The 15,133-nt window shown below is 42.9% G+C and overlaps 1 protein-coding gene across 1 annotated transcript in view; it reads right to left on the bottom strand.

The window, feature by feature from the left end:
* LOC132403691 (espin-like protein) overlaps positions 1-15,133 on the bottom strand; it is a 187,399-nt gene that overhangs the window by 90,954 nt on the left and 81,312 nt on the right. The window contains exon 6 of the mRNA XM_059987271.1: positions 10,564-10,722. Within this exon, the coding sequence (XP_059843254.1) occupies positions 10,564-10,722 (159 nt within the window). The remainder of the gene's footprint in view (positions 1-10,563; positions 10,723-15,133) is intronic.

The raw sequence follows: 15,133 nt of genomic DNA, 5'->3' as shown, positions 1-15,133 counted from the left end.
TTACTAGCTGATACTTAGAATTATTGTCTTGTGAAGAAAGATTGAGGAGGATGAGATTTTATGTTGGAGTATGGAATAAATAATTGAAATATGAAAGATTCTGAAGGGACTCAGGAATGTAGATAATGAGAAATTGCTTCTTTAATGGATGAGTCCAGAACAAGGGATGTGTTTCAAGATATGGGAATGCCTATTTATAAGGAAAATGAAGAATTTCTTTTCTCAAATGCTATGAATCTTCGGAATTCTCTATAAATGAAAATCAAAAGCAAAAGTGGCAAATGATGGAAATCTGAAAAAAATGATCAGTGCAGGATTCTGGACCTGAAATTTAACCGGTAACAAGAGATTCTGCAGATGCGGGAAATCCAGAGCAACACAGACAAAATTCAAGAGGAACTCAGCAAGTTGGGCAGCATCTATGGAGGGGAATGAATAGTCGATGTTTTGGGCTGAGACCCTTCATCAGGACAGGAAAGAAAGGGAGAAGAATCTGCTTCTGCCCCTTTCTTTTCCAGTCTTAATGAAAAGTCTTGACCTGAAATGCCAACAGTTTATTTCTCTCAAATTTTATCTGTTATTCTGGAATAGTATCTGCTTCACTTTCCACAGATGCTGCTTGGGCTGCTGGGTGCTTCCAGCATTTTCTGTTTTTATCCCAGACAACTGTGGAGACAGGCAAAGCTGAGATAGATTTTCAGACAACAAGGAGTCCTACATTATGGGAAACAGTTCAAAATGTGTATTGAGTCTGAGATCAAATCAGCCATGATCTGTATTTCAGAAAAAAAAACACAAAAATATAGTTTGTTTTTATACATGCATTCAGTATCCAATATAGTAAAAATTCAAAGTACAAAATAAAATTTTATTATCAAAGTACATTTATGTACATATATCATTTATCATCATATACAACCCTGTGATTCATTTTCTTTCAAACATGCTCATTAAATCCATAATAAATAATAACCATAATAGTATCATTGGAAGGCCACACCACTTGGGAGTTCAAAAGGCAATATACTGTGCAAATTAATAAATAATATTAAAAATATGAGATGAAGAGCCCTTGAAAGTGAATCCATAGGTTGTGGGAACATTTAAATGATGAAGTGCAATTGAGTGAAGCTATCTATCCACTTTGGTTCAAGAGCCTGATGATTGAGGTGTAGTAACTTCCTGAACCTGGGGCTGTGAATCCTCAGGCTCTTGTACCTTCTTCCTGATGGCAGCTGCAAGAAGAGAATTTGTTGTGGATGCTGGGGGTCCCTGATGACAGATGCTGCTTTCCTGCGACACTGTTTCATGTAGATGTGCTTGATGCTGGGAAGAGCTTTACCCGTGATGGACGTGAGCTGTATCCACTACTTTTCGTAGGATTTTCCGTTCGAGGGCATTGGTGTTTCCATTCCAGGCTGTGATGTAGCTAGTTAATATACTCTCCACTACACTTCTATAGAAGTTTGTCAAAGCCTTAGAAGTTGTGCTGAATCTCTGTAAACTCCTAAGGGAGTAGAGGCACTGCCGTGCTTCCTTTCCAATTGCACTTACATGCTGGGCCCAGGACAGATCCTTTGAAATAATGACACCGAGGATTTCAAAGTTGCTGACCCTCTCCACCTCAGATCCTCTCATGAAGACTGGCTCATGGAAAATTGGGCTTCTTCTCCCTGAAGTCAATAATCAGCTCTTGGTCTTGCTAACATTGAGTAAGAGGTTGTTGTTACGGCACCATTCAGACAGTTTTAAATCTCCCTCTTGTCATCACTTGTCATCTTGTCATCTTGTCATCAAGTCACCATGCTGACTTGTCATCACTTTTGATTCAGCTTACGACAGTGGTGTCATCAGCAAACTTGAATATGACACAGGAGCTGTGCTTAGCCGTTCAGTTCTAAGTGTAAAGTGAGTAGAGCAGTGGGCTAAGCACACAGCTTTTTGTGTGCACTTATGCTGATAGAGATTGTGGAGGAGATGTTGTTGCCAATCCAAACTGATGGAATCTATTGATCAGTTGTAGTTGAAAAAGAGCATCCTGACGTCTGCATCTCTGCTGTCTAGGTGTTCCAGGGTTGAGTGAAGATCCAGTGAAATGGTAACTGCTGTGGACCTGTTGCTCCAGTATGGGAATTGCATGAATCCAAGAGCAGCAAGCATATGATATCAGTTACAGAGTCATAGAAAAGTACGGCACAGAAACTGGCCCTTTGGCCCATCCAGTCTGTACTAAGCCATTTAATAAGCATGAATCCTAGTGCAGCAAGCATATGATATCAGTTATAGAGGCATGGAAAAGTACGGCACAGAAACTGGCCCTTTGGCCCATCTAGTCCATGCTGAGCCGCCAAGGAGAGGATAGACTGCCTCTATCCCCAGACAAAACCCTGGGGATTATTCTCCCCCGTGTGCTGTGGGTTACTCACTAATCTAGAGGTTCAATCTGTCTAGAGGCTACCTGTTCCAGTGAGGGTACCAACGACCTGAAGGTGATGCCAAAGCCATTTTATCTCTTGGTGGTGTATGTTTAGATCTTGGCTTGGGTACTGTACAGTCAGTACGGGGCACCTCAGAAAGCACCCGTGACAAGGAAGCACTATCTCTGTCATTTGATCTTAACAGAGGCTGTGCAGTCATTGTCTCGGAATCCTGTCCCATTTCTACAACTGGATCTCGATTGGTCAGTTTGTGTCAGTTTTCAGTAGCCTTAAAAGAGGGCAACATCTAATAAACACGCCTTCTCCAGATGTTGGGGTTATTAGTTTCCACTGTGTACGGCACAGGACCAGTCTGTGACACTACCGCTGCAGGTATCCGTTTTGTTCCAGAGATGTTGCTCCAGGTAAGTATTCTCTCTCCTGCTGTGAAACTTCTGTACTTTGTCTTGGTACGTCTTTCTACTTGGGTTTTTGTTCGTTTAGTACAATCTGTTTTGTGTTTAGGGTCTAAGCAGGTCAAGTTGGGCGTGAAGTTGTCTTTTCACCAGTGCAGTGGCGGGAGCCATTTTGGTGATGCCATGAGGTGTATATCAGCAGGAAAGTGTTAAGATGCTGGTTGAGGGATCCACTTCCCACTGAAGTCTTGAGGTCTTGTTTCATTGTCTGTACGAATCATTCAGCAAGGTCATTAGTGATTGGATGATTTGATGCTGACTTGATGTAATGAATACCATTAACTTCCATAATTACCTTGAACTCTTCTGGCAGGAGTTGTGGGTCATTGTAATTTACAAGCTGCTGAAGAAGCCCAAAATGGCTGAAGATCGAATGTAGTTCCTCAATGTATTTTTCAGATGTAGTGCTCTTCATGATGGTGACTTCAGGCCATTTGCTGTGTACATCCACTACAACCAACAGCACGTGGCTACTATAGATCCTGCAAAATACAGGTGAATCCTCTGCCTTGGTTCTTCAGGCCATTCCCACGGACGCAAGGGAACAAGCTGAGGAACGTTTCACACTCCCTGACAATGTGGGCATGCTTCAGCCTTGTCTTCAATGTTACATCCAGTCCTAGTCACCAGGTGTAGCTGTGTGGGATTTTTTCATGCTCACTACGCCACAGTGTCTTGCACATAGCTCGTCAAGCACTTGCTTTCTGAATGGTGGAGGAATGAAGCACAGTAGCCCCACAGTAAACATCCTGCTTGGACTGTGAGCTCCGTCCATCGAGCCTGGTAAGGTTTCATTTCTGTGGTTGGCTCTCCTTTCCATTCGTGAGTTACGATGTCCAGCACTTTAGACAGAACAGGGTCAGTACATGCATACTTCCAGACTTATGCCACAATTATTGGAGCTGTAGGTACTTCCTTGAATTAAATGATCTCTTTTGGGGTTGGCTGTGGAGCTGTAACAGTTGAGGGAAGTCTGGATAGTCTATCAGCACTCGAACGTCGCTCGGACCTCCTGTACTTTGTATTGAACTGAGGTGCAGATAGTCAGAGAGCCCAATGCTGGATTCACCTGGCAGTCAGGGAAGGAAAGCCTTCATGTGGACCAAAAATTAACGTCAAGGGCCAATGATCTGTCAGTAGTGTAAACTGTCAACCAAAGAGGACATGATGGAACTTCTTAATTCCAAAGAGTGCTTTGAGTGCTTCCCACTCTAACTAGGCATGGTTGCTTTCTGTCTGCTTAACGTCAAAGTGATTGGACACTTCACCCAATGGCATGTTGTGTGAGATAACTGCCCCCACACCACATGGTGATGCATTGCCGGACAACTGTATGGGCAATGATGGGTTGAAGTGTGTGAGTGTTTCAGACTGCAGCAAAGCGGTATTTCCCTTTAAAATACTCTTCATAGCAATCTGTACATTGCCAGTGCTGATTTATTTAAAAGCTCATGAAGTGGTTTTAGCCTGCTGGATAGGTTAGGAACAAACTTTGTATCATATGCTAGTAGTCCCAGTAAAGACCTTAGTTGACTTACAGTACATTCAGTGGTGATGGAGCCTCCGTGATTACCTTCACCGTTGATGGTGTCTTGTGAAGCCCTGAGCTGTCAATCTATTGAAGGTTGAAAAAACTCACACTTGTCCTTCTGGACCCTTAGCCATATTCCTTGAGCCTTTGTCTTGTAGCATCCAAGTTTTATAGACGCTCATGGTCATTTTCTCAGAGGTGAGTAAATTATCCAAATAGCATTGCACCGTCAACCTGCTCCATATCTGGTCCATTGTTTCCTAAAAAAATAAAATGTAGTATCTGACGATGCCAAACGGAAGCGTTTGGAACCTGAAATTCCTTTGTGAGTCACTATGGTCAACAGTTCCTGTAATTGGCCCCACAGGTACCTGCAAGTCCTCTAGCCAATCCTGCAAAAAGTCCATCAATGAGGGGAAGAGGGTATTGTTCAGCTGTAAGAACCAGGTTAATGGTCACCTTGAAGTCTCCACAAAGCCTTAAAGACCCATTCCATTTTAGGATAGGAACCACCAGAGTTGCCCATTTACACACTGGTCCCATACCTTACTCTGGACCACTCTTTCCAATTCAACCTCTGCCTTTGATTTAATGGCATTTGGAATAGACCTTGCCTTAAGACATTTGGATGTTGTGTGTGGCTCAACAGACAGTTTAACAGAAAAACCTTCCACACTGTCCAGTGCTCTGTTGAATACTTCTGCATGTTTCTTCAAAACCTCCTGTAGATGAGAGCCTCCAGCAATCAAGTGTGTTTCATGCTAGTTACGTTTGAGGTGTTCCAACCACAAGCAGCCCAGAATCATTGGATAACTACCTTTAACAACGTGCAGTGGAATTTTCTTTCTCTGTTAGTTCATCTCCACTGTAACAGCCATCTTTGTGTCCTGAAGCAGGTAGAACATGCAACCACACAGTGAGAGTCACTCAGTCCATCCTCAGTACGCTCCATCTTGTTCTCATCTTTATTTTTGGTTTTCCTAAAGTCACTTTCCTTTATTACAGTTTTTTTGCTTGACAGTGTTTTTTTACTTTCACAGGCGTGTTCAGTATGTCCCTTTTTGCCAAAGCTTTGGCAATCTAAATCTAAATCCTTATACCAACTGAATGCCCAGTTTTGCCACAGTGGTAACACTGATTGTCAATAGGTGATTTATTCTTAAAGTCAGTAGAATCTTTATGAACTTGAGAAGATGCAATTAGTAGCTCTGTTTCTTTAGCTGCCATCTCCATAGATGTACTAAACTCAACTGCCTTTTGCGTTGTTGGTCTGTCTCCTGTAAGCAAGCATTTCTGAATTGCCTCACTATGCATAACATATACTGATCCATCGGGTAATGTGTCATTCAGCGACTGCCAAAAATCACAGTGTTCAGCCAGTTGCTTCAGCACCAACGCAGACTGTGAAATAGATGCTCCTTCCTCTTGATCACATTCATGAACTCTATATCTCTCAGCAATAATCAGAGGTTTAGGTGAATAATGGCCCTTTAAGACTTTAACTTGGTCCTCATAAGGCTTATTGCCAGGCTTAGCCCATTGCAGTAGACTGAAATAAATTAAAAGTGTTTGCACCTATCACAGTCAGAAAAGTTGGAACATGAATATCATCTGAAATTTGATTTGCCAGTGCAAAATATTCAAACCTTTTAGCATCTGAATTCCATTACGGTCATACGGTCCCATACTTCCAAACTTTGCCTCCATTTTCAAACACAAATGTGTTCCAGAAAAATTAACTAGTCTTATCTGTCTCTCTCTTACTCTCTTATTTCTTTTTTTTTAAACCTTTCACTCACCACGCTTCCTGTGAACATTTTCTCATGGTGTCTTCTTTTCATTCACCCACACCTGGAGGTGGTATACCGCCAGAGTTTCACGTCGACTCTTCTTTCCAAAGGGAACGAAAAAATAAATACCGCATTAGGACTTGTCACCTCGTCGCCAGTTGTTGTGTTTGTGGGACTGGGAAGCCGGGTGGCCGTGAATAATACACAGGAGAGATGGAGAGGTCAGGAACAAACGTGCTGCTGTTTATTTTGCTTGTAAGCCCTCTCACATTACGTTCAGATATGTTTCTATCACTGTTAGAGCCTGCAATCTACATTGAGGCAGTGCGATTTCGGGCCGATAGGGCGATCTGGCTCTTTGCTGCCTCCGAGAGTTTTCCACAAGGCCACAACCAAAGCATGCGACTGGAGGCCAGGAAGCCAGGAGATGAGGAGCAGTCCGATGATCGGCTCCATCTCTCGCCGATCCCGCCAATTAAAGCACTGAGGAAGACTGAGACCATCGAGGTGAGGGCGGAAAACGAGCAAATGTTCGGCACCAACTACCAGCCTCTCGTTCACTACTGCTGGAGAAGGTGTCCCCATATGGCGGTCTCTTGCTCTCTCTCACTGGCTGCTCCCAGGGGAAGGTTGTTGCGTATGAGTGATCTCGTTCTCCTTGATGATGTCAGCGGATGGGGCCAGAGCACGGTTTAGTCGATGCAGACTGTAGGTTTTGACTCTAATTCGTGGTTCTGGCTGCTCTTCTTTTTGTTACAACTGTTGGCGATTTCTGAATCGGGTAGATGGCAGATCATGAGCTCAACTGTACTGAAGTATGCCCTTTGTGTTTTAGATTCTGCACTTAATGATTTTTTTTGTTGCTGTTTCTGTTTGGGTGGGTGGGGGTTTCATGCTTGATCAGTTTAGTTCTACAGTTCTTTGTTTCGTGACTGTCTGTGAGGAAGATGAATGTCAAGGTTGTATACTGCATACCTACTTTGATAGTAAATGTACTTTGAATGTAACACACAGGGAATCTTGACAGCAACAGATCAGGGTTTAAATATACATGAATATGTATATCCATGGCCATGTGCTGCAGCAATCAATGCAGACTCAATGAATGCTCCTTCGTTGAATACAGTAAGTATTCAGTGCTGGGTCCACCAATAATTTATTAGCAGATACCCTGATCATGCAGTGCCAGGTAAACTGAGCACCCAGCAGCAGATGCCAAGTGAATCAAGTATTCATTTGCAAGTACAATAAACTTTGGCAGCTGAGGCAAGGAATATTCGGTGCTGGGTGGAGCAAAGATTAAATGCCAAATATAGCAAAATTCATCGCCATGTAGGTTAATAGGTTCATTTTATTGTCAAAGTATGCATATACAATACAACTCCAATATTTGTCTTCTCACAGAAACACAGAAAAAACATGAGAAAAGACATCAACAGCCACTTTGTTGTTGTTGTTCAGTTATTTAGTTGAGTCTGACTCTTGGTGACCTCATGGACCATGGGGTTCATGGGATTTTCATGGCAAGATACGGAGCAGATTGCCAGGCCTTTCTTCTGCTGCTGCCCAGGTTGGGACCCAGCTGGGTTTGAACCCAGGACCATCTGCCCTGAAGTCCAGTGCTGATGCCACTACACCACCAGCCAGCCCCCAACAGCCACAACCCAGCATGGAAAGGAAAAAGAAACAAAAGCTAGCACAAAAGCTAGCAGAGTGTCCACACGGAAATTGTCAGCTGAAACATCAAACCCAAGCCCCTCCCTCATAATAAAAAAAATAGTGACGACATCAAATCCCAACCTCCTCTCTGATACACAAAAACTGACAGATCCCCCATACAGAAAAAACAGTAAGAACATCAGACCCCCAAATCTCCAATGCCTCCCTCTCACAAAGTCTAACATACTGTCTGTCTGGAACCCCAACCTGCCAATTGGCAACGAGAAAGAAAACTGAAGGAGACCTATATAAACTGCAGTCCCACTGAACACACAAATCCTAGAACTGCTAAAACATCCTCCCGTCAGAATCGAACTCAGTCCTTCTGTAAAGAGCAGCTGATGTGCCACCATTCCACTGACCTGCAGCCGTCCGAACGCCAATCACTCAGCTACCAACCTGTTGACCCATGACCTCCATGGAGAGCGACCGCTGACCTTCTCCACATTCGATTCGATGCTTCAATCTTCCTCGATGCTTCAAAATAGTGTGACCCCCACGCTCCATCTCCGGTCTTCTGGATGAGTTCTCAGTCCGGGGACACAGAGCAATAGATCATTTGATCGAACTCCAAACCACGCGTCACAAACTCCAACAGTTTCCAAAGCACAATTCAGACAAAAAGAATGAGCAGAAGGCGTAGAAAAAGTGAAATAATTGAAGAGATTGGCTGTCTGGAAGATGTTGCCTGAGAAATCGATGTTTGCTGGTACCATCTTGACCTGAACATATAAGGTTCATAATCAATGGTCACAGTATAGTACACAGTGTTGGAGTAGCACACGTTCAGTGCTACACTCAGGGAGCAATCAACAACAGCTATAGAACACATTCAGTGCCCGGAACAACACACACTTATGCAAAGATACAGCATGCATTCAGCGTCAAGGGCAGCAAGAAAACTGTACCGGGAACAGTGAGTATTCAATGTTGGGGCAATGCACATTCAATGTCAAGGCAATCCTCTACATGCCACCTTGTCTGAACAGAGGTGGACGTTCAGTAATAGACCAAGATAACTGCACAGCTCCATATGAAATCACAGCTACCCACGGCCATAAGACCCTATAATGAGTCAACCTATAGCAGGGGAAGCAATGACCCCCTCCTGTTAGACTGCTTAAGGTAACTTATTTTTCAAATTTATTCTTCTTATTTCTCTTCAAATAGTTGTATATCTGTACACTTGTAATTCTATTGCGACACGGTAATTTCCTTTGGAATCAATAAAGTATCTACCTGTCTAGGTACGGCAAGCGTTCAGTGAGAGCTACAGTGACTCATCAACTCTGGGTATTGTTGAGTCATTGTTGGTACAGTGCAGTCAGCAATGTGTCAATAGCAGTTCAGAAAGTGCTTCATGTGAGATACAGTGATCCATTCAGAAGTAGATACACCTACATTATGTTTTCAGTCACAGATACAGGGAGCATGCAATGGCGGTCCCACATTACTGAAAGATAACAGATCTCTGAATGAAACTGTTAATAGGTGCCTTTACATCTGGGTGCATACGCTCATGCACACAAACATGCTCACAGCAAGCACACAGAGGTACAGGCGCAGGATTTACAGGAGCCTAGAACTGGGGAAATGCATCACAGCAGTTCCTATTGTTTGGTCTTGACAACTTTGTGGTCCTTGATCACTGGCAGAAGACGACAACCGGTTCGCATATATCTGAACTGATGCTGCTTCACTGGGTTGACATCCTCACAGAGAGATCTGTCGCAGAATAAGGAAACCCAGCCGTTCACTGCAGTGGGAAGACATTCTCAATGTATACAAGACAGCTCGCCCTTCTGGACATGAATAATGTAATGTTGTATCCCTGGGTCTTTGTCAATGATGGCACCAACCGTTTGAATGTACTGACCAACAGATCATCAGTACTGAATGGCTGGTTAATTCTCGGGGCTTTTCTCAGACCAAGTCACTTAGTTCTGATTGAGGATATGCTATAAATAGACTACCTGGGTTTTGCCAAGAGTTTCACAAATCCTGAACCTGCTTCTCCTTTGGATTCCACACGCACAACATGAACCGCTGGAATTCCCCAGTATCTAATCTGAGGAATGCACTTGGGAGTCTGTTGCAGCTCAACCTGGTGGTGGGTCCGCAAACTCATTTATTTAAACAGAAGTGGAAAAGAGTAAAGTGAGTTATGTTTCATTTAATTACTCGTTTTACAACAATTTTTAATTAGCATTCAGTGACTTTAGATTTTAATATTGTTAAAGTTTCAGTAGGGTATTTTCAGTAACGCTTCTGAATGTCATGCATTGACAGAAACATTGAAAAAACATTTGACAACTTCGAGAGCAAAGCTGGTGATGGGGGCTTTAGCAAAAGTAAAAGGTTTTCTCAGCTGTTTCTGAAGCAGGGCTTGGCAGCTCATATAAAAGCAGTGTCCAAGCAAGGTTCCACAGCCAAGAGTGGGGGCTTTCCACTGGGACTTACCCTTCAGTGGGTCTAGCCTTTCAGATAGGAGTGTCGAAAGCAAACCACACTCTCAAATCGGTACCTTGGCCTGGTTAAAAGAGGATGTTAACTGAAGATCCTGAGGAAGTCTAAGTACCCTTTTCAATATAGAGTGGAGGTCACCATCCATGGGAAGGGGCCTTCATTACCTTGCCATCCTCCATTCCTCGCTGAAAGTCGCGTGACTCTCCGCAGCCCTCGCTTATTGACTGGTAGTAGTCACCTCTATTTTGCTGTTTCACAGCACTTTCTGATCTCCGAACCGAGTCTTGCCTTTGCTTAGAAACAGGAGGGTCCTCCAGTGGGAGCTGGAAATGAAGCAGAAACAAGGGTCTGTCAGTCAGGACACCAGGCAAAGTCTAGAATTCAGAACGGCCCCGATGTACCACTTCTGTTCAGGAGGGGGAATGGAAGCTTGGGACAGTCATTTTAACATTAATACAAGATTAAATGTTCGAATCTAATAAATAGAGCTTGACAACAAGGCAAATCATAAAATGGCTGGGGAGTGTGAGAGGGAACTTGCTTTTCACAACAGGGCTAAGAGATCTTTTGCTAGAAAATAATAGGGTAAAGTAATGGGTAAACCAGTGATGTGGTGCATTTAGATTCTAAAAAAATCTTCAGTGAGGTTCAGCAAAATAAACTACTACATAAAATTGAGGTTCATAAGTTGGAGATCATTTGCATGGGAAGAAGTTTGGTTAATGGATAGAAATGGAATAAAAGGCCCATTTTGGGTTGCCAACCAAGTACTATTGAACTGTAAGGTGATCAGTGCTTGGATCTTAGCCATTTACCATCTACTTCAGGGAGTTAAGAGAAGGAAATAGATCCAAGCTTGTTGCCAATATAAAGTCAGATGGAAATGTAAACTGTGTGTAAGACACAAAGTGGCTGCAAAAATATTTAGGCTAAGAGATTCTTCAAGAAGATATGTCCACCATGGCAGCAAAAATGGAGAGGTTCTCTTTTGCAAGGTAAACAACGACAGACTGGTAACTTGGTATTCAGACAGATCTGCTGTTCTTGTACACAAACCACAGAAAGCTCGAATGGAGGTCCAGCAATTGATTTGAAAAATATATCATTTGCCAGTCTATTTCAAATGTGTAAAGAATTTGAAGAAATCTTAGTGCCATATGTTGAGTTTCATTTCGCAGAGTGACTGCAAGGAAGGTTTACTGTCAAGTCAAGTCAAGTTTATTGTCATTTCAGGAATAAACTGCTGGTATAGTACACAGTAAAATCAACGTGCCTCCAGGACCCTGGTGCTACATGAAACAACACAAAACTACACTAGACTATGTGAGACAGCACCAGGCTACACTGGACTATGTAAAACAACATAAAAACTGCACTAGGCTACAGACCTGCACAGAGCTATGTAAAGTGCACAAAACAGTGCAGAGCAGTACAATAATTAATAAATAAGACAATAGGCACGGTAGAGGACAAATTACAATATAGCAATAAATGATGCAGATGTCAGTCTAGTCAGTATTGAGGAGTCTGATGGCTCGGGGGAAGAGACTGATTGTAGAGAGGTTACAAATTGTTCCTCAAGGTGACATGCAGGAAAGAGAATGAAAGAGAGGGCACTTATTCCCAAAGTTTAGAAAAACATACCATTCTTAAGGAATTTAATGGAGTTGATGCTTGGAGCATGTTTCTGAGGGCTGGAGAGATCAGAACAATGAATCAGCTGTTCTGCACTGAAGTGAGATTTCTTAACTTTAAGTAGGTATAGATCTTTGGAATTGTCTATCTCAGATGAATATAATCTTTATATATTTTAAAAACAAAAAAAGACGTATTGAATTGATCAAGAAGGAAGGATTGAGGTAGAAGATCAGCCTTGGTTGTCCATTGAGAGTTGTTCCTACCATGGTAGTGGGCTGTGGGGGGATTGGAATGAGCTGAAGAAAAGATATAAAGAGGATAATGTGGGATATGTGCAGGATAAGAGAAACCAGGTGCTCAGTCCAGTGCTGATGAAGGGTCCAGGCCTAACACGTCAACTGATAATTCCCATCTGCCTGACCTGCTGAGCTCCTCCAGCCCATTGTGTGCATTGCTTTCGGACTATTGATACTTTTTGAGTGGACGGGGAGTGGATCGTTGGAGTTTTACTGTAATTGGTACAGACTCAATGGGCTGAAGTTTCAGTACTGTATGATCCTGTGACTCTATTGCATAGTGACTTCTTCCAGCATCTTAACCACGAGAAGTAAGATCATGCCAAGTAAATCTTCACCACCAGTAGTGGTGCTGGATAAAGAGAACAGAAGAACAGCTAGCAGACCTTGTTATGGGGAAGTTCTTTTCAAAATTACCAAGTTTGTTAGTGTTTAGAATGTAATTAGTACAACTGACTGATTACAAATTATGTCACGCAGAGACCCCTCTCCCTTTGCACAATGTCCCTCAGTCACACATAGTTCACATATTACACCAAGATTTTTTCACCACACACCAAGTACAGACCACTCACCCATTACACAGCTCTCCTCAACGGCACAGTGCTTCCCTATTGCACATATATGTTGCTCTTCAGTTACATCACCATCTTTACACATGACTTAACAGTTACATGGCAATCAGCCTACTTGACCATTTGAGAGCGCCTGCCTGTTAACAACATCTTCGGTTATTCAGCAGTTGCTCAGCACTCCTCAAATACATGGTAATAACCGATCGATTGCATTCAACGCTTACCCGTTACCAGGAGCTTGCTTGGCACATAGGGCACGTCACACAAAACCGTACTCAGTTGTCACGAGGCTGAACGACATTTGAACGGGTTCACTTTCTCAGGCAACCAGTCAATCTCACCATGTACTTTCCCTGGTCGTAGCACAATTTGAGAAAAGGTTACAGGGTTTACGCCGACAGACTACACATTACCTGAAACTCTGAAGAGACACTGTTCACTATCCCAATTCTAAAACTGTTGGCTGACTAGTTGATGATGTCCACCTCTGCATAACTTAATGCTCAACTCTCTAATGAAGTTGGGTTCACTCAGTTCACTGATTTAGTATGGATTACAGACCAAAGGAAAGCTGAATCTAGCCTAATCTATAATAGACGTTCCATTTCCTGTTCTTGGCTTAATTCTCCCTCTGCTACACTGCCGATTAGATTCCCATAACTCCTCTGTCTTGAAATGCTCGGAGTTATAAAGACTATAGCAACGGATTATGGAGCTGTAATTAGCAGCCTCTCAATTATTTAATGGTGGATCAGGTGGCTAATTAAATCATCAGTCAAGAGCCAGCGAGGAGCAGGATACTGAAACTATTGTGGCGGACTGTAGTCGCTCTGCTCTGCATCGCTGCTCTCCTCTTCTCTTGTGTCAGTCGAAGACAATGCAAGGGTTTTAAAATATATGAGATTATTTCCCACTTAAGCAAGTCCCTGTTATCCTGCGTACAGAGCTGGGGAAATCAACTGAGCATGGAGCATAAATAAGGAGCCAGGACCATTTGTCAGCAATACGTATCTTTGCAATGGCTTGGTTCAAGAATATGCCCAGCTAATTAGATTAATGTATGTACTCACTGGGTTTTAATACTCCGTTTTTAAATGAAGCCTCAATGAACTTACTAATAATGATGTTAATGTCATGGAAAATAGCTTTCTGCTCCAAAAGCAATGAATTTAAAAACATGCATTCCCATCTGAGTTGAGGGTCTCCAAGATCTCTCATACTGACCACTTCAGTGTCCCCCATTTTAGCTGCACTCTCTTTTGCAGCCACACCTGGCACTAGGTGTAGACCCTTACTAACACCATACCTCAGAATCTTTATCTCAGTTGTTCCTTCCACCTTGCTGACTAGGTTGTTCTGCAACTTAGTGGCATCGAAGCACTGCTCTTCTGCCAGAGCTTACCCAGACTTCCCTAAGGATGTGCAGGTTACCAGCACTATGCCAGGCTGTTGTCAGCTTTTTACCCTTCTCTCACCTGCCGTGTCACGGAATAGTCCTGGAAACCAATGGGGCAGCATGACTTTCTGCAGGCCCGCCAGCTCTCAGGCTGGAGAGTTGCCCACTGAATCTGTGCCAGTGCAAGCTCGCTGTGAGTATGGCAGACCCCTCTCAAATAAGTGGAGTCACAGAGTAACACAGCTTGAGAACAGGCCCCTCAGCACAACTTGCCCATGGTGTTCATGTGCGTCCCACATCCCTCTAAACCCCTTCTGTCCACATACTTAATCAAGAATATTTTAAATTTAGAAATTGTATTTGCCTCAAACACTTCCTCTGGCAGCTCATTCCACATGCATACCACCCTCTGTGTGAAGAAGATACCCCTCAGAGCCCTTTTAATCTTTTTACCTCTCACGATAAATCTATGCCTTCTTGTTTCTCGTTATCTGTTCCCAGAAGAAAAATAAGGAGTTAACTTTAAATTATTTATCCCTGTTCTGATCATTTAAATAATCTTTCAAAGTGTGCATCTGCTATGAATTTAGTATATATTTTGAACGTTTTACATTTCCTGAATGATATGGAAAGCCTTTGAATGCTATTCTCAAACATTCACTGATCCTCGTCACACCACTTTAAGTGGGGTGTTTGAGGCTGTCAAAATGTTTTTGGAATACAGACAACATTGAGACACCTCCTCCACACACTGAGCCATGCCAGAGAGGCTACCAGAGGAGGTCACACTGGTGTTTAGCACAGAATAATGAGGACCAGGACAAGTGAC

Source organism: Hypanus sabinus, chromosome 2 (assembly GCF_030144855.1).
Source record: "Hypanus sabinus isolate sHypSab1 chromosome 2, sHypSab1.hap1, whole genome shotgun sequence".
Classification (NCBI taxonomy): Eukaryota; Metazoa; Chordata; class Chondrichthyes; order Myliobatiformes; family Dasyatidae; genus Hypanus; species Hypanus sabinus.
Note: the sequence above shows the minus strand (reverse complement) of the source record. Positions and strands in the feature narration are given on the sequence as shown.